General features: G+C 49.2%; 1 protein-coding gene across 2 annotated transcripts in view; it reads right to left on the bottom strand.

Moving 5' to 3' along the window:
• IL1R2 (interleukin 1 receptor type 2) overlaps positions 1-12,921 on the bottom strand; it is a 31,495-nt gene extending 18,574 nt beyond the window's left edge. Inside the window, exon 1 of one of the 2 annotated variants that reach the window (XM_045550307.1) lies at positions 12,811-12,921. In XM_045550307.1, coding sequence (XP_045406263.1) covers positions 12,811-12,824 — 14 coding nt within the window. In that variant the 5' untranslated portion in view covers positions 12,825-12,921. The remainder of the gene's footprint in view (positions 1-12,810) is intronic. The other variant, XM_045550308.1, reaches the window with a different exon arrangement.
• Positions 12,922-21,427: the final 8,506 nt, after the last annotated feature.

Here is a 21,427-nt window from a genome sequence, read left to right as displayed (position 1 = left end):
CATTCATTGAATGAACAGTAAATGAGTGAACAAATCACTAGAAGCCCAGAGGGCCTCATATTTCGCTTGTCAGAGAACTTTTTCTATATTCCCTACAGATTAACTCTTATTTTACAAACAGTTCTGACAAACGCTGAGGGATTCTACGTTCTGCTGACTCTGAGGTTTAGGGCATTCCAGGAGAAAAAGCAACATGAGGTCCACACAGGGAATAACTTACACAAGTTCGTGAAGCCTTCCTCCCCCAGCCTCCACGAGACTGCAGTATCAGGTGCCCTCTGGACTTCCCTGTAATCCTTCTCACACCCTGGCACAATTGTCCCTTGTATCAGCTAGCCATCGCCACAGTGATGCTACTTAACAAACCACCCAAAACTAAAAGGTGTACAACAACGGTCGCACTCTCTCATGCACAAATCCATGGATCACATAGATGTTGGCTAATCTAAACTAGGCTGAGTTAGGTTCGGCTCTGAGCCACAGGTAGGGTCAAGTCTGTGGCGTGTGTCTCTCATCCTCCTTGGACCAGTAACTTCCTGCTAGACGATCTTCTCGTGGGATGGCAGAAACGCAAACAGTGCTGGCAAAAGCTCACCAGGCTGCTCTGAGAACTGGCTCGCTCTTGTCTGCCCACGGTCCATTGGCCACAGCGAGTCAGGTGGCCAAGCCTGCCATGGAGGGAGTGGGGGGCAGTTGTGCCCTCTGCCAAGCCTGATTCTTGTCTGACTCCCCACAGGTGGTGACAGCCTTGAGGGCAAAGGCCTGGTCTTGCTCTCAGCCCTATGGCCTGCACAGTGCCAAGTCCCAGAAAGTACCGGGGAATATTTATTAATGTAATTGAAAGTCTACCCGAGACAGAGTGGTCAGAGACTGCAGGGGGAAAAAATGCCAGCCATCCTTTCCTTGAGTCGTTCTCCGCTCCTGGACCAGGTATTGTGAATGACTCACAGTGACCCCAGATGGTTCCCGACTGGCCAGGGCAGGGCTGGCGCTGAGGAAGTGAGTTGGAAGCCGGAGAGTCCGAGGGCTCAGAGCTGCAGTCTGAGCTCCCCCTTCTGGAGATCCGAGATCTTCCTGGTAGCTGAGTGTCTGGCTGGAGCTGTCTCCCCTGAGCTTTCTGTTCCTGTATGGTTCTGTTCTTCAAGTTTCTGAAGCACAGATATTTCCTGTAACTGTACGTCTAATCCCAGTCTCAGGTTTCCCGGCATGGAAGGTCACATAGACATCCACCAGGTTGCTTTTCCCTCTTTGGACATGCATGAGCGTGTCACGGCCCCAACTGTACTGGCCCAAGCCAGACTCGCTAACTCTCTAGCAAGGACGTGGCAGAAGTGGGAAATAAATACACCATGTTGAACCAACACAGAATCAGGATAAGTATCAATACAGTATCAGAATAAGTAAATGAAGTCAAAGACGCTGGTGTAGGGACTATTTTAATAATAACAGCTGCTGTGCCAAGTTTTGAACATTCCTTCTTGCATTTTATCCCCATGATGTGAGGATCACAGTGATTTACAGGATGTATTAGGAGAGTTCAAAGGGGTTAAGAGGCGTGGCCAAGATCTCACAGCTAGTAAGGAGACGTTGAAATTTAACCCCAGGATTCCAAAGCCCTTGCTCTTTAAAAATATAATTTCTGAGACAGATGCTGCTGGTTTTCTCTCCCAGTATCTGTGCCCCCCGCCTCGCCAACAATAGAAACCCTGACTTAACTGAGCACGTGCCCCCCCCCCGACACACACACACACCACATTTCCCATCCTTTCTCACAACTAAGAGTGAGTGGCCATGTGCCAAGATGTTGGCTGATGAAAGGTAAGTGGAAGTGTGGGGTGACCCTCCTGGGAAGTCTCCTTAAAAGTCTCGACTACTGTTTCTTCCCGATGCTCGCTGTGGACATGGGTCTGGATCACAGCCACCACCTTGGACCCCAAAGCGCAGACCACTCACTGCAAGTGGCGGGGCAGGGAGAGGGGAGCTGAGTCCTGGTGGCTTCGTGAAGCCACCCACCACCCTGGACTACCTTCTTTTATGTGTCCAGGCTTTTTGTCACGCACAGCCAAACCTAACCCCCATATGTTGCCTTTCCAGAGTTTATCAAAGGAACCCAGGCTCCTCTTTCTGACCCGCAACAGTTTCACATCAACAATTTCTACTGGCAGACTCTAAAGGTCACTTTGACTCCAAGGCAGGAGTTGAAGTGCAGCCTTTCCTCAGATGAAAGCGCCCCCTCAAGGCTCACATTCTCCTGGGTTCAGGCTGAGCCTTGAATTACGTGAAGGTTTTGTAACCAGGTTTAAAATTACTTTGACACCAGAAAACCCAGCTGTGTCCAGCCAAGGGCAGGCGCTAGCTGAAGCTTCACAGAGCTATGGAGCTGAAGGGTCTTACAGGAATCTAGGCCAATCTCTTTCTTTTATAGGGGATGCAAGTGAGTTTGAAGTTAACCCTCTCCTCCAAATCACATGGCTGGTTGGGTGAAAAGTAATAAGTGTTTCAACAAGGACCCTGTTGTAGTGGAATTAAATCCTAAAACATCCTTCCCAAGTAATTGCCACCCTTGATCCACCCCCACCCCTACCCCAGCCAAGAGAATTGTCTTGGTTTCTCTCGCTGGACGTGGGCAAAACAGCTGCTTTGCTGTGACTTCTCCAGGAAGTGGCTTCAGACAAGTAAACCACAAACACATAGTAGTGACAGTTTTCAATAACCAAAACCTCATAAAAAGGCTGGAACCAAAATTGCCGTAGTGTGGGAAACAGTAAGTCTTTGGCAGGCCCAGAGGGGAAAAAAAATTAGTTTTGCAGAAGTTTGCAGCAAAACACTATTCTCCTGCCCTACTTTCTTTAAATGTGTTTTAAAATCAGAGACAGCTTGACATTTCTGCTGAAATCTGAGTTGACCCTCTTACCAGAAGAAAGAAATTTCAAGGGCGGCTCATTCCAAGTATGTGAGTTAGAATTCTATCCCTATTTTTTTTTCTGGTCAGATAACCATGTTTCACAACTTTTAATGTAAGAAAACAGAAGGCTAGGATGAAAAGCAGGACCAGGCATAAGAAAATGACAAAAATGTGTGAAGAGTGGAAGGAAGGAAAAAGAACGTAGTAAGGTAGAAAAAGCTGATGGCATAGCCCTGAGCCACACAGGATGCACACAGCGTCCTCAGCAGCATGCACTATGGCCCAGGTAACAGGACACCTGCCTTTGATCCCCAGGTGTCTCCCTCCTGGCCCCTGGCTCCTGCTCATAGGCAATACATATAGCCTAAGAGTAGATAAATGAAAAGACTCCACCTTTTAATTTAATTTTTAAAAATTACGAAAAGACTGAAAAGTTGAAATAATAGTATGACAAAGTCAAGGATATATTTCACCTAGATTCACCAACTGTTAACATTTTGCGGCATTTACTTTATTCTTCTCATTCTCCCTCCCTGCGTGTGCACACACACACACACACACACACACACACACACAGAGGTACATATATTATACCTATTTTTTCCTGAACACCTAAAAGTTGCAGATGTCATTAAACTTTGCCCATAAATACTGCAGAATACACCCAGGAATACATTTTTTTAACAGATTGAGAGCAAGTAAGTAAATGATAGCTCCAGAAATGAATCTTCAAGCATGTAAAAGGAGTAGAAATTTTATTCTACAGTATATTTGAATATATCTGGGCTGAATTCACCCAGATTGAACTTTATTTAAATCCTTACCTTACTCCAAGAAGTTTTTAGGCAACTGTCCCATTTCTGAGTCAGGTGGCACAGTCATCCAAAGAAAAAAACAAGGTGACAGGTGTTGACTGTTAGTGAAGTCACCTAGCTATCAGGCCTGACACACACCACCTAGTCACCTCTAGTGTGTAAAATGAATTCCTAAGAATCCACGTTGCATAAAACCTTCTGAAACCCATGGGGAAATAAATCTTTATATCAAAATTAAGCTTGGAAAAATTTTTTTAATTCAAAGGTGAAGTAATATAAAAAGGATTTTTTAACTAAGTCTCGGGAAATCACAGAGTTGTAAGAGTCTGAAGATAGGGAGGACCTAGGTTCAGATACAGATAAATTTATGACCAGGTTTGAGGCAGCTTTTGTTGAAAAATGTACTGGGCTCAAAGCAGAACCCCGGATGGGTTGTCTGCAAATTATTTTTGTTCTATAGGAAAGGGAAAAGCTAGCTTTTCCCCACAGTGTTAAGGGAAGGAAACCTCAGAGCAGCACAGCAGGATGGCTTCTGTCCGCACAGCCGTGTCAGATGACAGCTGGAGCTGTCCTTGACACTGGTCTCCCGTCCCTAGTGGGACGTATGGGGTTGGAATCACTTCCTGGAGACCCATCTTTGGCAGAATGGGGTGCTGGGCCACCTTGGGCTGAATCTCAGAGGGGCAGACCTGCAGAGGCTGATGCAGACAGCTCCACCAAGGGCTACGCATATTTTACTTTCTGCCAACAAATATTCCTTCTTGCTAAGACCACCCTTTCCCTGTTGAACCTTTAGAACTTGATCAACTTCTGTCCTGAGAATGACTGACAAAGAGACACTTCAGTCAATCAACCCAACTCCTGTTCCCACTGACACAAATCCTCCATTCACACAACCCACTCGCAGTGAGCCTGGATCATTCAGAGCCCCCAGCAGGCTGGACCATCAACCCGAGCTTCCTTCACCTTGTTCCTGCATCAGGCCCTCCCCTAGGCTGACACCCACCATGACCACTCCTCTAGCCCAGAATAGTTGCCATCCTTCTCCGAAATGACTGATGAGGAAGCTCTTCCCATGAGGCCCTGGGCATCTACAGGACAAACCCACCAGGACTCAAATTCTCTCAGCCTGATATTGGCGTAAGAGGGGTTTGCCACTCCGTTCAACTCCAGAGGACAAAGCTTGTGAGTCTTGTACAGCACAGCATCCCCGTTACAGACATGGAGCAACAGAAACAGACTCAGATACCTTAAGTCACTTGCCCGAGGCTACAGAGCTAATGGTATCATAGACTAGGATTTAAAACAGAGTCCACACAATCCTCAGCCTTGGTGCTCCTTCTCTGCTCTGTAGAGGCATCAAAACCTGGAGTTACAGAAGGCTCCAGAAGCCATTAAGTTTAGCTTCCACCCAAACAGTCTTCCCAAACCCAATGTCCCCAATAGAAGGCCAAGCATACCCCATCACAAGATGGGTATTTCCAGTCTTGTCATTTCAGAGGCCAAATTTACCTCCCTCTAATCTTCATTCATTGGTCAGATCCCACCCTTTGGGGCAGCTCAAAAGTCCATCTTCTCCTCCCAGTAGCCCTGAGGGTTAGGGAGTCCATACAGAAGGACACAGTAGAAAATACATGGACAGAGCAAGTGGGAATCCTGCCTTCCTGCCCACAAGCAGGAGGGTCATGGGCAGGTTACATTACCTGTGTGAGGCTCAGTGTCTGCATCTGTAAAACAGACATACCCTGGTGTGCACCACAGGAGAATTAGGTGGCACGTGATGTGTAAAGAGCTCAGCAGTGCTGCAAAGAGAAAGCGCTCAGCAACCGGTAGCTCTCAGCATTTTGCAGAAGCAAACCCAGCTACTCAGGAAGGTAAGGAGTTTGCTCAAGGACTCGTGGATAGCACACCTGAGAGAGAAGTCCGAGCTTACACTATCTGCATTCCACCTAATTCCTTCTAAAGGTCCATTCCACAGCCCAGCCTGAGAACTTACTGGTATCGTAATCAGTAGCTTAGCTAACACCAGTTACTCTATGAGAACTGTGTACAACTTTACCTAGTAGAATCAGAAAGCCTAAGTGCATAAATCCATATTATAGAAATGTGTTGAACCTATAAATACACAGTCATAAACACACACAAAGAGACACACATACATATTCAAGCCCTGCCAGGAATTCTAAAGCTTCCTGTGCTTTCATTCAGACTGACATCTTAGTGCCAGTGCCTTTAAGCACCTGGAACTGGAGGCTGGAACAAGGCACTTTTCCTCACTCTACCATTAACCACCTATGTGATCGTAGGCAAGCACAAAGTCATCTACTCAATCTGAGTCACAATTTCCTCATCCCTAAAATACAAACCTTAGGCTGCCAAGAGTTCCCAGGTCCCTCACAGGTGTAAAACCCTAGGATTCTAAGTCAATCTGGATTTGAGCTTAGGCCTCCATCCTGGGTACAGATTCAATTTCTAAGGCATCAAGTGAGAGGGCTTAACCAGACAACCACGGAACACAGTCAGCTCACCCGCCAGAAGTCCCGTAGATAGCAAAGGCAGAGCCAAGACACGGGGCTTCTGAGTGCTCCTGGGCGTTGGAGCTGTAGCTCTGTTGGGTTCCCCGTTGGGTAAGGTTAATTAGTAACTGACTGCTCTGCCAGCACTGGGACAGAGGACTGGTCGTTAGCAGATATACACCCTTTAAGCCAAATGTTGCTTTCAACTTCTTGTTATCTAAGTGTAGGGAACACCTAAAATATTTGAATAATCAGTTGTCCAGAAAACTTGCCCATCTAAAATATGACAAAGACAGAAGAAACAAGGACAGAAAGAGCTGAATAGCTGAAAGACAGCCAATAGGATACTGGTACAAAGGCATGTACTACATTTTACTCACAGAAGAAGTTTCAAAGCTTTCCTTCAGAAGCTCTTTCTCTTGATTTGTATGAGTGTGGCTAGTTTTTCAGAGCAGTAGATTATATTTTCCAAAGATGACCACAACGATATCTCTCATACCACATGGTCTTCCAGAATGTGACTGTGCCACTCTGCCATCACAAAAGGTGGAGTCCAACTCATCTCCCTTGAATGTGGCCTGGCCTGTAACTTGCATGTAACTCACAGAATGCAGCAGAAGTGATGGTATGTGAACTCTAAAGTTAGGTCAGAAAAATCCATGCAGCTTCCACCTAGTTTCCATAGAATGCTCACTCTATGGGAAGCCAGCCACCATGGAAACAGTCCAACTACCCCAAGACCTCTTTGCTAGAAAGGCCACATGTAAGGTGTCTGGTTGTCAGTACCAGCTATGCCCAGTACTCAAGGAATCCCCACAAAGGCACCAGCCATGTGAATAAGGCCACCTTAGACTCTCCAAATGAGTCCATTCACCAGCTGAGTACCACTGTGTGAACCACATCAACCCACAAGGAGCAGAAGAATCACCCAGCTAAGCCCTTCTTGAGTTCATGCTATATAGAATGTGTGAGTTACAATAAAATGGTTGTCATTTAAAGCCACTAAGTTTGAGGGTAGTTTTTCCTGCAGCAATAGGTGAACAGAATGCTCAATCAAAAGCAGATTCCAGCTAGCGAATTAGAAAGAAAGAGAGGGCTGGTAGAAGAAAACACACACTGGAAAAATTGGCACCTGATTGCCCAGTATCAGAGGAGACAGAAAGAATGCTAAGAGAGATGCAAGAACCAAAGAGTACAGCAATCCAGGGCCTTTGAGAGCAGACACAAACAGTCCCCTCCACGTTACTGTGCCCTATGGAGGATATCAGGATGTGGCAGCACATAATGGCTGAAGTTCCTAATGATTTCCCTGAATCATGAAGAACCACTTAAATTTTGCTGAAAACCCTCTTTCTCTGGGAGGGGACAGTACACAATATACGCAATGAAGATACTATTTTAATTACCTCCTAATGTATTTCCCTTCATGCTATTCCAGATTCTTCTTCGACTATGGACCCAGGAAAGGGGAAGGTCAAAGACCTTCTCAGAAAGGAGGGAAGGAAGTGGGTATGACATAGGGGAAGTTCCTTCCTGGTAGGAATGGGAAGTAGAAGAAGCCAAGCACAAGAGGAAGTAGGAAGGCAGTCCTGCTCCTTGCTTTGGGTTCGAAACCTGAGAGCAAAGGAACAAAAGGTGAAAGAGAAAGGGAAGCTAAAAGCAGAGGAACTTTTGCTCTGCTTCCAAATTGGGTCTCTAGGGGAATCCCACCATGGTGCAGTGAGTGGTGCCAGGGAAGAATGGGAATAATGGTGTGGCCTATGAGGTAGAAAGGATACTAGGTCACTTCCCTGCGACCTCAGTTCTTCACTGATGGGAGAGATGCAGACCTTCCCTTGAACTTCCAGTGGAAAGTGGGAGATGAGCTGAAATCTGGGCTGAGATGGGGCTGCTGTGATGAAGGACAGAGTGACCTAGAGCCAAGGCTACAGGCTACTCAGTCAGTAAAGAGCAGTATGGCCCAATGTGGGGAAACTGCCTCACCTGCTAGTACATAACCACGTTGCCAAGGCCCACACTCTGCTACCGTGGCATTCCTGGGGCTCTGCTGACACCTTCTTGGTCCAGCAGCATATGCTGGAGCATCTGGTCTGATGGGTTGGTGCTTGCTAAACATTTTGAGTATCACCTGGAAAAGCTAAGCCTGGAAAGAAACAAGGTGATGGCCAAGACGCAGAGGAGCTGTGGAGCCAGTGAGAGGCACAGTGGGCCTAAGCCAGCCGGAGCATTGGCTCGATGCAGCAGAGGCACCAGAGCTCAGGTTTCCCCAGCCGTGGACCCCAGTGGTAGATCCAGCAGGACATCCCATGACCAGGCAGCACGTGTGGATCAGCCACCTCCCCACCATGCCCCCTGTCCTCAGGCTCCTTCCTGGCTGGAGGGAGGTGCCCTGTGAGAAACTGGGAGACTGAGTGTCTGCCCAAAAGAAACTGAATGAATCCAAGAGAGGCAGATTGGAGCCAGCTGAGATGGGGATAACATGTAGGGGCAGGTTTCGTTCTCCTTGAGATTGTTACTAGAAAAGGTACTTTGTTACTTTGTGGTTTTTTGGCATCAATTTGCAATGAATATAAATTTTCACCATGTTTTATATATATATATATGTATGTATGTATGTATACATATATATATATTTGGAAGGAATTATTTCTTTTATAGGAATATTTCTTTTATATATAAGAGAAATAATTCCTTCCAAAATGGTTAAGATGTCAAAACAGACAGAATTTTCTTTTTTTGAGACAGGGTCTCACTCTGTCTCCCAGGCTAGAGTGCAGTGGCATCATCATAGTTCACAGCAACCTCCTACTCCTGGGCTCAAGCAGTCTTCCTGCCTACATCTCCTGAGTAGCTGGGACTAACAGCACCTGCCACCATGCCCGGCTAATTTTTCTATTTTTAGTAGAGATGGGGTCTTGTTCTTGCTCAGGCTCGTCTTGAACCCCTGGCCTCAAGTGATCCTCCCAAAGTGAGACACCACTAGCCCCGGCCAGGATTTTCTTTTTGTGCTTTGAAAGATCATCTTCTACCCTCTGGAAAATGTGCCCACCTAGAATGGCTTGTTCTCTGAGGGCCACCAAAGGTGACAGCTATCCTAAGCCCTCCGTCCAGTGTGTCCACAAGAAAAGGTAAAAGTCAACCAAAAAAAAAAAAAGCCAAAAAACCCAAGTGATTTTTATCTGTACTGCGTGGGAAAATCCCTCACCCCTCACCACAAGACAATCTGATCTTTAGCCTGAAGACAGCCCAGATTTACCGGGTTTTCCCCACAGACCCAAAAAGTCCCCCCAGGAAACCCTCTGCTCTTCCCGGGGTGGTGAACAAGGGTTCCATTCACGCTCCCAGCCCCTCTGGCTTCTCTCTGCGGTCAGGTGCCGACCAGCTTGGTCCTGGTGGCGAGCACAGCTCCGCAAAACTTGGCGACCCCTCCCTTCCCACTGGGGCTGACCTAACTGAGCAGCTGCATGTGGGAGGCGCAGCCGTGTCCACCAGTATTCACTCTCTGCACCCGTGAAGCCTGGCGTGGCACGTGACTGGGAAGGACCAGTGTGACCCCAGGCCTGTGCATTTCCTCACAGGGGCTCCAGTCAGCCTCTCGCCCCCCACTGCACGGAGGCAGAGCCCTGTTTGTCCACGCTGCGGGCACAGCACGGGCCACTGTCCTGACGGGAGGCTGAGGTCCACTGCCATCCCGATCTGCTCACCTGCTCCTGCTGCGTCTGTTTCTCCTTCCGGTAAATAGGAGTAACCCCCCTCCCAGCCCTGGTGTCCGAACAACACGAGCCCCACATAGGGTCGCTGTAACTTCTGTTTTGAATATGGCCAGGGTCCTCGAGGGGCCGTCATGAGTCATCGCAGTCTGACGCAGTTACCAATGACGATAATGCAACTCAAGCAAGAAATGAACGTGTTGTATTAAGCTACCGAGAGCTGTTAGGCTATCACTGCAGTATACCTGGTATGCACAGCAACCAACAGAAGGATTAGGACATTGCATTCATTTTCTACTGCTGTGTAACAAACCACCACAAACTCAGTGGCTTAAAACAACCGCATTTGTGAACTCACGTTGCCGTAGGTTGGATGTCTGGGCTAGGCTTAGATGGAGTACCTGCTCGGGGTCCCACAGACTGAAATCAATGTGTCAGTTGAACCATGTTTCTTGCTGGAGTTGGAGGTCCTGTTCCAAGTTCACATGGTGGTTGTGACTGTGGGGCTGGGGTCTCCGCTTTCTTGCTGAATGAGACCACTCTCAGCTATAGACGCCACCCACGTTTTCCTGCCCTGTGGCCCTCTTCACAGTGTGACGAACATCTGCTGCCGCTTCGGAGCTCTCTGACCACTTGACTGTTCTGAGGAGCCCACCCAATGAGGTCAGTCACAGCCAGCATGGTCTTCTGTTCATTAACTTCAGGTCAACTGATTGGGAACCTCAATTACAGCGGTAGAATTCCTTCACCTGTGCCACATAAGTAACTTGATCATGGGAGTGATATTCCACCTATTTGAATATCTCACAGGGAGGGGATTATACCAGGGCATGAATCAGCGAGAGTCATCGTAAAATTCTGCCTACCGCAAGCATTTAAGAAAAATATTCTGATGAATATTAGCTCTAGAAATTTAGGATCCACCAGAAGCTTTTCATTCACTTCTTCCTTCCTCCCAGAACTCTTCCTGAATTTTCTAAAGCCCTGCTACTCAAAGTGTGGTCTGTGGACCAGCAGCATGAACAGCACTTGTGAGAAATGGAGACTCTCAGGCCCAACCTCACACCTCAGGAATCAGTCATCTGCTTATTAACAGGACTCCCGGGGATGTGAGAAGCATTGATCTCAAAAGACCCTTGTCCTGAAATAGCTCCCTCAGAGGCCTGTCACCAGGGGTGGTTCTCGAAGTGTGGTCCCCAGGCTGGTGGCATCAGCATCACCTGAGAACTTATCAGAAATGCAGATTCTCAGGTCCCCAAACTACCCCCTGAGTCAGAAATTCTGGGTGGGCCCTGCAGTCTGTGTTTTAATAAGTCCACCGGGTGACTCTGATGCAGCCTCAAGGTTGAGAACCGCTGGCCAAAGGCAGTGTCATGACCGAGTGTCCCCCACGTGGAGAGCGGTGAGGATGACATAAAGAGGCGACCTGCGTCTGCACTGCTTGTGCTGCTTCCGTCGTGCTGTTTCCAGGGACCCACTGAGCTCTCCTGGGGGTGGGGAGGAGGGATCAGGGTTTCTGGGTCTTCTGGATCCCTCAGCTCTGCTTGTCAGACAATCAGGCGTTGCAGGTTGGGGTGGGAGAAGGGACATTGACGGGAAGGCGGCAGGCAGGGCCAGGAAGGGGGCTCCCAGGCCAACTGAGAACATTCCAGGCAGACGCTACCCTCCCAGCTCCCCCAACCCATTAAGCTAAGATTCCTTCTTGCCTTTTGGGATAAACGAAGAAACAAAAAAATAGAAAAGAAAAATACAATTAAAATGGACAAGATTTTAAATGAGGTTTAAGGGAAGGCGCTGTCTTCCATCTGTGATATGGAAATGCCATGTGAGCCGGGGGGGAAGGACGCCCATTGGCCTGGGAGGGGAGAGCGGAAGAAATGGGCGGGGAAGGGGGACTTTGGTGGGAGACGAGATGAAGCAGAGAGAGGGGAGCTGGCAGCATCCACCGCAGACGTGCAGCGCTGGGAGGGACGGGAGGATCAGGACGCCCAGTTGCCTCAGTTCATACAAAATAAAACTCAGAGAGACAGATCCTGACCAAGATCGCACCACCTTAGATGCAGAGCTGGAAGGCTGGGGCTCGAAGAAGAGGAAGGGGCTCCAAAAGGGAATGGGATTCAAGAGCGGGAGCTTCAAAGAGTAAGAGCAAATGTTTAGGTGGCACCTGCTTGGTCCCAGCCACTGTTGTAAGTGCTTTATATTATTCAGATTCTTTGGCTGTGATCATCAACATCAAAACCGCTATTTGCAGATGGGGAAACTGAGGCACTGAGCAGATAAACTGTGTAACATCACACAGCTATTCAGAGGCAAAGCTGGACTTTGAGCCCAGGCCAGTTAGCCTCGGGGGACACGTTGCACCCCGACTGTGCTCTGCTACCTCTCACAGACAACCTCCAGCCTCACTGCTCAGCCCACACCGAGAGCTCAGGCATCAGAGAAACTACACGTACTTTTAAAAATCAAACATTCCACACTAGAAAATCCCGAGGAAGAAAGCCTCTACATTCAACGAGTCCACATCTCACTTGTGCAGCCTCTTGTGCAGTGGAAACCGGTCTCCGACAATCAATTTCCTCCTGTCAGATTCTACAACACTTTTGCCTGCCACCTAGAACCACAGAACGTTCTCAGAAACCCTTGGATCCAGCCTTTTCTTTCACAGATAGAGAAACTGAGGTTCAGAAAGGTCAAGAAATGCTTAAGGTCACCTTCACACAGGTGAAGAAAGTCACAGATGAGGAAGGTCACCCAGATGAGGTCTGGAGTCACCTGAGATCCATCAGAAATGGACTCAGGTGTCCTGACCCCCAGACAGCACTCTCTCTCTCTCTCTCTCTCTCTGCCTCTCAAAAGCCTCTTACCTGCAGCTCTGCATTCTTTCACCTTGTTGCTTCTCGCCTGGGGAAGGCTGCCAGCCCCGACTTTCACCTTCAGTGGGAGCTCGGCTCTCCGGGCAGGGATTTATAACCTCCTGGCACAGGATTTCCTAACTGGCTGTGTCACTCGCTCCCAGTGGGTGGCGGTGGACACACCTTTTTCCTCTTCACAGGGGAGCACCCCCGGCTGCAGTCCTGGGTACGTGGTCACCCAGATGGGGAAGTGGCCAAGGAAACTCTGCGTAAGTTTCCCTATTTCTTTGTGACTCGCTAAAAACTACGTACTTCCAGCTGAGAGGTGGTTTTAAAGTGATGTCTATTTTGCCCGACCGTGGCCCCATGAAAGAGAAAAAGAGGCCCTTGGTCTTTACCCAGTGTGAGAGTTGTTTCTCCTCCCTCCCCAAGTAACCCTTCTAGGATCTAAGAAAGGTTAAGCTTATGTTTTGGTTTGGTTGGGGTTTTTTTCAGAATCTTATATAATTTTTAATTGTTAGGTGAAGGAAGGAGTTGATTTGCTAATTCTTTATTACATTTTGTGGAGTTTGCCTTACTGAATAGTTTGTATTCTAAAAGTGGAATCCGGTGCTAAGTCATGTCTGTACAAAACAAATGTCTCCTAACAGGCCCCTTCCCCACGAGTCATCCCCATAGCATTAGAGAGAGGACAGAGCCGGGCACAGGGAGCCTGACCCACAGCTGCTGTAGGCACTTGCTCAGAGCCACCCGGATCCCCTGCAAGCCTCACCAGTGACGGGGCCAACTTCCATCCTGCTTCTCAACACCCTCCATCTCGCTGACTCAAATCCGTACTGTCCTCCCTAGATGGGATTTCAAAGACCTCAGGAAGCCAAGAGGGTAAGGACTTGGTCACAGGCTCCCTAGAAGGCCAGGACCTGGGGCTTGAACCCCCTGTGTCCCCTTGCCCATGTGCCGGGCCGTAGTTTAGGCAGAGGTGTAATTTGTATTCCCCCTGTTGGTAGATGGAGAAGAAGGACGTTTTTCAAAATGTCCCTTAAAATCCATGTTATTAAACTTAATGACACTTTCTGCCTGATTGAGTCAGATCTACATATTCTTTTACAGGTGAAAAGGCAGGTACAGAAACTCTTTTAGAAAACTCTCAGGAATTTCATACCCAGAACAAACAGCTCACAGTCAGAAGGGTCCACTGGCCCTACTTTTGTCCTTTTGCTAACAACGAAGGTAACTCTTGGAGTTCAAAACCCAGACAATAAAAAATCAGAGAAAAGTACAATGTTAGAGCTAGATGGAAACTTAGAGCTGATCAAATCCATCCTCCAGTTTAAAGAAGAGAACACTGAGGTCAGGCATTTAGAGGGCCGCAGGTGAGTAAGCTGTATTAATATCATGGTGTGTGTAGCTTCATGACAGGTGACGTTCTTATAGAAACAGTGAAGACTCCAAAATGCAGTTTGCTGGGCAAAGTATAAATGTTACATTGTATCCATGTTTGTTCTTTTCCAAGGACCAGTGGAGGGTGGAATATTTGTTTTGATTCCATCATTTTGACATGGTAAGATTGAAGTGTGAGCTATAAGTTTTGGGGTCGAGCCTAATGAGTGTTAAGAGCAGGAATTCCCCCCAGCAGGAAGATCTCCCCAAACACATCATGCCAGGAAAAAGCATGCCAATAACTGAGTTCCTCTCTCCACACTCTCTCTGTGGTCAACCAAACACATCACTCCCAGCTGACCTGCCTTGCTTGGGATCCTCTTCACTGAATAACACAGGCAGCGCACAGCTTAATATAGCCAAAGAGAGGAAGCAGAATCACGAAATCTGCCTCTGGCCATGCTGAAATGTAACTGCTGACCTCGTGATCTACAAAGAGGAATTTGCACAACCTCACTTCTTTATGGAAAAACTTGATCACAGAGTCACAAGAATTGCCTGAACAGTCTTTTCAAGAACGAATGCTCAGACCCAAGGGTCAGCCAAAAGTAAGTCCCCACGCCTGCGGTCGGACTCGAGGAACAAGGGCTGCTCTTCCTGTGTCCCTTGTGCTCCGTTCATGGCCTGCACTGTGCTGTTCCCGCCACCAACAGCACACTGGGCTCAGTTTCTCCACCAGCTGATGGGAAATAGCGAGGTACAGAATGTTCTGTAGTATCTCGAAATCTTCTGAGGTTTGAGGTGAAAGTCACCTAGGATGTCGATTGCAAGGACTGAAGCAATGATTCTTTACTTTTTTGACCCAGGAAGACTTTCCAAAGTCTGTTCTGGGTCAGAGATTAATGGGATCCTCTGAAAGCCACTGCAGCAAGGTTTTGACCCCTTCCCCTTCCTTGTAATGTACAAACCAGAGGGTGGAGGAAGGTGAGAAGGGAGCTTGGAGAGAGGAGGAGGGTGTCTGTTGGCCCCTGTGACATGTGTCGGCGTTATCTGTCCCCAGTTTTATGGTACAGCCTCAATTCCACATGCTCTGTCATACCATCCCCATAAATCCACTCATTCTTATCAGATCAGAGTTCCATCATTTTGATTCAAGAAAATATGGTCATCAAAACCAGGATAAATTTAGAAATCAGACCCCACAAAATTAAATATCCTAAGGCCTGCCCTGATCAACTGAACAAAAGCAGAAAAAACTCTACGTGTTATTCCCTTTTGCCATATACAGTAACATGCTCACAGCTTCCAGGGATTACAACGTGGACATCTTTGGGCACCGCTACTCGGCCTACCAGAAGCTCATAGACTCCCTCCAGTGCTTGTGGTTTGAGCTTTACAATTCTACACAGAAGCATAAAAAAAAGCCTCTGCATTAATATGAATTGGAACGCCACAATTCCTTTCATACCTAAAGCTAAAGTTGTCTAGAAAGCATAGAAAAAGTATGCATAGAGCTTTCAAATCTGTAGAAGAGATTTTATTGTGTTATCCTTTTCGGAGAGGATCCAGTCTTCACTGTGGAAGGGCTTTTTTGTTCCAGGCTTTCCTTTTACTTCCTTCTCCCACCGTGAGTTTCCATGAGAGACCCTGGGAAAGGACAAGACTTCCAGGAGGCCACCCATGGGTGGAAGAGCAGGAGAGTGGCACGCTTTGGGCACCGGGTACCGGATTGGGCCTGGTGCCCTTGGGAGAGAGAGAAGCTCTGAAGTGGGACTAGGTTCCAGCTGTCCTCTCATCCGTGCTCTGGGTCTTGTGGCAGGACGGGATGGAGGGAAAATGGGCACCAGCAGCCACTGCCCACTTTCCTTCCAACCTGCCCAGGCCCAACCCAGTGCCCAGTGCCCAGAGCGCTCCACCCTCCCGCTCTGCCATCTACACCACCAAGCTTTCCCCTGCTCAGGGAGCTCCGGGCAGGCCCCACCTGCTCCGACCTGTCTCCCTTGCACAGGGGGGAAGCCCCTCCTCCCTGAGCCTTGCCCGTCCTCCTTCTAGGTCTGTCCCGTAAAGAAACCCTAGAAGCCAACTGCACAGGGCATTGACAGACTACTCATTGAGCTAGACCCACCCTCTCTGATCCAGGGGAGAGATGGAAAAAATTCCTCCCCTTAGAACCAGAAAGGAAGGCGATTTCCTCATGATGGGAATTTGATTTTTATTCTGGGTCAGTGAGCAACACAATAAACCAGCTCAAGTGTCACCTCTCCCAGAAGAGGCTGATTGGCTTTTCTTGCCAACAGTCCTGATCACTTTTTGATCTGGTCCTAACTGACAGAGCAGACTCCAAGTCGTGATGAGCTCACAGACACAGTCAAGTCCATCTTTGTTATGCACCTGGAGGGAAGATGCTGCCACCTACGGCGGCTGACACTGTGCTTGTCCCACGGCATGTCAGAGTGCAGCTCCAGCCCGAAGCTCATGGACATGTGATCCGTGCTGGAATATTCCCCCCAGGCTCAGGCTCAGCAGGAAGAGACGGTGGAATGACTTTCAGGCAATGACTGTTGGGTCCTAGTCAGCAGCTAACACCAGAACCGACCTTCAGCCCATCCTCCACCCTGCCCTTCCCTCCTCTCAGCCCCCCACTACCCACCAACCCCCACCCCCCGCTATGCCACTCAATGTCCCAGTGGTTCCTTGCGGCTCCTGTTAGAAGGAAAAATTGCAAATAGATGATTAATTGAATTGACTTTAGACTCACGATGGAGGCGGTACCAAAAGAAGAGGAGGTCTCTCCTCAGGACTCTCAGATGTGTGTAGGTGCACGTGCATGTTTAGGGGTGGGCCGTGGGTGTGGGTGTGTTCACTTTTCAATGAATTGCTACCCTTCATTCTAGCTCCCCCATGGCCATGCCCAGCCTCCCACCACTACTCCTAAGCAACAATGACTGCTTCCAGCCAGCACCTGGCAGGGTGTCCGGCAGGCCAGAAGAGAAGCCCCAGCCACTGACATTTGGAAGCTCTCAGTATATTCAAAATTAAAGACCCACGTCCAAACACAGCAACAAGCACCAGACTTTATTCTGAAAGTTTACATTTAGAAAATAAATGCTTTAGAACTCACACAAACCTCAGATGCATAATTCACTTAGAGATAAAATCTCAAAGTCACCATCCTCTGCCTTTGTCACTGTGAGTCTTGGGTCAAATGGCCTTTCTGGCAGCTCTCATACCTCTCAACACCTGCCCCACCTGACCCCACCCCGCTCTATTATATCCCCAGCTTCTGTAGTATCTTTCTGCTTCCAGGCAATTCTTTCCTTGACTCATGAGACTTCCTCTGCTCTCTAATAGTCTCTGAGCAGCATATAGGACATTTTGCTTGGTTCAGCCAACATCTGAGTCCCCCCTTCTGAAAAGCAGAGGTGGTGTTTGAATCACCATGCGGGGTCCAAACACACCCATTGCCTTCTCAGCGTGTGCCACGTTATAGAAAATAACACTCAGCTACAAACCCCACCTGTGTGCCAACGGGCTAGCCTGGCTGTCAGGCACGCAAGCTTCATGCAGGGCCTGAGTTTGATTGTTGTCATCAAAACACTCCTCTCCCCCGGGGGCAGGCAGCCACGGGCAGGCTCAGTGTGTTGGCTCAGCAGTTTTTGGCAGCTGGCACGGTGGCTTCATCTGAAGTCAACCACAAAGGGGAATCCACGCTCCCCTGGCGTCCTGTCACATGCTGGCACACCAGTTCTCAGTATGGTCACCATGGCATCCTGCTGTGCCCAACACTGCCAAAGCAATTGCATTTGCCCCCTGGGGCCGTGGAGACATGCTGCCACAGCAGCCTCTGTCCCCAGACTGCAATGGAGGGCCACCCCAGAGAAGAAAAGGAAGGTGGGGAGGCCCCTCACCTAGCGTAGGAGGGACTGGCTGAGCTTAGAGACAAGGGGCAGCTACACACCGACACATCTTTACAGAGAGAGACTTTCAAATGGATCTGTAGGGTACACCATTTCAACGTCCGCCCAGCCCAGAGCCAACAACTCCCATTTCTCTGCAAACCACCCTGTAATAACCCTGTCTCTTATTTTCTGTCTTCTGATGCTTTGATTTCGGGGCCATGGGGGGAAGTTGGGCCTCGCTGGCCCAGGAGGGACTGCCCCTCTCAGGACTAGCCAGTTCCTGGAGGTGGCGAAAGGCTGGTCCACGGCAAACTACCCAAACCAACCAGCCCAGAGCCTCCAGGGAGGCCACTATCCACCTGCCCCAGTCACCACCCCCTCACCCAGCCAGGGCCAGACAACCAGAGCCCACTGAAATTATTCAAACCAACAGGCCCTACCTAAGCCTGCCTTCTCTGCCTCACCTGTTCCTTCCAGCACAATAAAGGCATTTCCGGCTCCCTCTGACTCCTAACCCGCCCCGTGCTTCCCCTGTGGCCCAAGGGGTGCTCCCTCCTCTCCGGAGCTATGTGACAGACTCTCTTTTCAGTGGCAGTTTGCCCCTGCTCTGTTGGCCTGCCCACACCTACATAATAACAGCGCCTCTGTCACAGTCCACCCTTCCCTGAGTCACAGGAATGTCAGTGCCCGGAGGGCTGACCCCCGAGCCAGGCTTGTCATATTCTTTTTCTTAGGAATGTGGAATTGGGTCCCAGAAGGAGACGAGTTAGCCTCTGCAAGGAGCTACACGTCTAAGGTGTAAACACAAGAGCTGAGGGGCGACCGTGTCCCTCCGGGCACCCAGAGGGGCCAGAGGCTCCACGGTTCAGAGAGGAAAGAGCGAGGGAGACTCGCAGAGAAGGGGCTCGGCCCTCAGCTCTGCTCCAGCTGCTGCAGTCCTGGCCCTGGGCCCCGTCTCCTGAGACCACGCTCTGGTCACCTCCCAGGCCACATCTCAGGTCCAGACGCCTCAGGTGTCCACTCCAGTGCTTTTAGTTCCTCATCTGGGCGACCCCTTGCCCCTTCAGGTAGAGCACCTTTTGAAGCATCCCAATCTCTTTTCGGCTGAGAAAAGTAATCAAACATTTTCCGTCTACAACCTGTCAGGGACAGCCCAGAGCTCAGTGACGGGCAGGCCAGTGTAGCGGGAGACGCAAGTGCCCCACGGAGAGAAAGGGAAGAGCCGGATACCTTTTAAGCTCCAGGCGGGGGCGGGGGGGGGGGTGTCTGATGTGTCGCCTGCGTTGCTGGAGAGATGCACAGCTCACTCTATCCATTGTTTGTGTCTTTGGCTCCCACAGGGAGAAAAAGCAAGTAAGTGTAAAAGTTCCAGGGTGGTCTCGTAGGGGATGGTTAATAGGACAGAGGTGAAGCCGAGGTTGCCACGCCGGGTCAGAACAGGCCTCACAGAATAGCTGCGCTTCCAGCGTGTGACCCTCAGTGTCTAATCAGGGCAACCAGGGGTGTCAGACTCCAGTTCACACTAACCAAGCTCACAAAGGACTGAGGTCTGCGTCAGCATCCTCATTCATTCATTCATACATTCATTTTCCTAACACGTTATGTTTTTGAGCACCTGCTCCAAGCCCAGCGCTGTTCTAGGCCCTAAGGACCCCATTCCAGTGGAGGAAAATGGCAATAACAAAGATGTGAATAAATAAATGGCTTCATTATAGCCAGCGAGACGCATTATACACAAGACTCAGGCAGGTCCCCTGCACTAGACAATTCCCTCCACAAGGCAGAGTCATCCCAATCCCACTTCCCGCTGCTCTCCGTCCTGGCAGTTGGCGTTATCTGTTCTCCCCACGGGACCTGCAGTGCATCACCCTGGGGTCTCTGAGCCTTGATCTGACCACACGAACTCAGTAGAAGTAGGGGCACCGATAATGCTGGCATTTTGGGAGCAGGACGAGGGTGAAGTTTATTCTGATTCCATCTAGATGAAAAAGGGTGCTAAGTGAAAAACACAAACAAAATTATAGACGATACACACCACATACTTAAGAAAACCAGTCATGGACCATAAAGTAATGATGCATTGATAACAAATCACAATTATTTGTCTTAGGTGCCTCTATTCAAAACACTGTTAGCCTGGATCCATTTCCAGGATGTATTTGACAGAATTCCAACCGCTTTTGAAAATAGGTACATTCCACACTCCGTCAAGCTGACCAACTTCTCAAAGCAACGACTCCAAATTAAATAGGGCAGTGCCTTAGTCAGCACGGGCTGCACGTAACAAAGTACCTTAGACAGCGTGGCTTAAAACAACAGGAATTTGAGATTTATTTCCCACAGTTCTGGAGGCTGGAAGCTGAGATCGGGGTGCCAGCCTGGCCGTGTTCTGGCGTGGGCCCTCGTTTTGGTTGCAGACTGCCACCTTCTCATTGTGTCCTCAAATGACTAGAAGAGGGTGAGCAATTCTCTTTTATGAGGGCATTAATCCCATTCATGAAGGCTGCACCCTCATGACCTAGTCACCTCCCAAATACCCCACCTTCTAATACCGTAACCTTGCAGGTGAGGATGTCAACATCCGAATTTTGAATTTTGGGAGAAACACAAACATGCAGTTCCTAAAAGGCAGTAATAGTCTCTTACCTGAATCTTGGGTTCATGCTTTCCCTTCCAGCTTCTAAATGGGGAAGAGGGAACCTCTACCCGAATGCTCCAAGGAAGCAGCCGCATTCCTGCCCCATCACAGCCTCAGGAGGACAAATGACTGGACAGTTGTCCTGGCCACTCTCCCAGTGGCGAACTGCCGAGAAGACAGTGCTAAGATTGCACATGGGCAGACGTGCACCTGACCCTCGCTCCTGGGCCTGGTCCCAGAGGTGTCAGCCCTGGGAAGGGGTGCTGAGGAATTTCTTGCCCAGAATGTATCACAGCCCTGGTTGAGGGGTGGGGAGGAAGCTACCAGGCCCTTCGGGAGTTAGTGGGCCCAGCCATCAATCCTCTGGGGAATCTCAAAGCCCACGAGCTCCCCAGCCTGGTGCTCCGTCTTCTCAGGACTCTCAAGGCAGGAGCCAGCCGGTCCCACCCTCGCAGGCCCTGAGGAGCTGGCCAAGCTTTCTAGCTGTCTTAGGCCAAATACTAGTGGAACTAGGAAGAATACTAGCAAGGGCTTTGGAGCACAGAGTCAGATCGTTGTATGTTTTTTTTTTTTCCTGTACTTTAGATCCATCAAGCCACACATTGGGTAGCAAGAGCCTCCTAGGCACACGAGGGGACCCTCTCCATTTATAGATGAAGAAGCTGGGGGTGGTGGGACTTCAGCGGGGACAGGCTGAAGCCACCCTTACACC

Source organism: Lemur catta, chromosome 4 (assembly GCF_020740605.2).
Source record: "Lemur catta isolate mLemCat1 chromosome 4, mLemCat1.pri, whole genome shotgun sequence".
NCBI lineage: Eukaryota > Metazoa > Chordata > Mammalia > Primates > Lemuridae > Lemur > Lemur catta.
The sequence above is the reverse complement of the archived record's forward strand: the minus strand, read 5'-3'. Positions and strand labels throughout refer to the sequence as shown.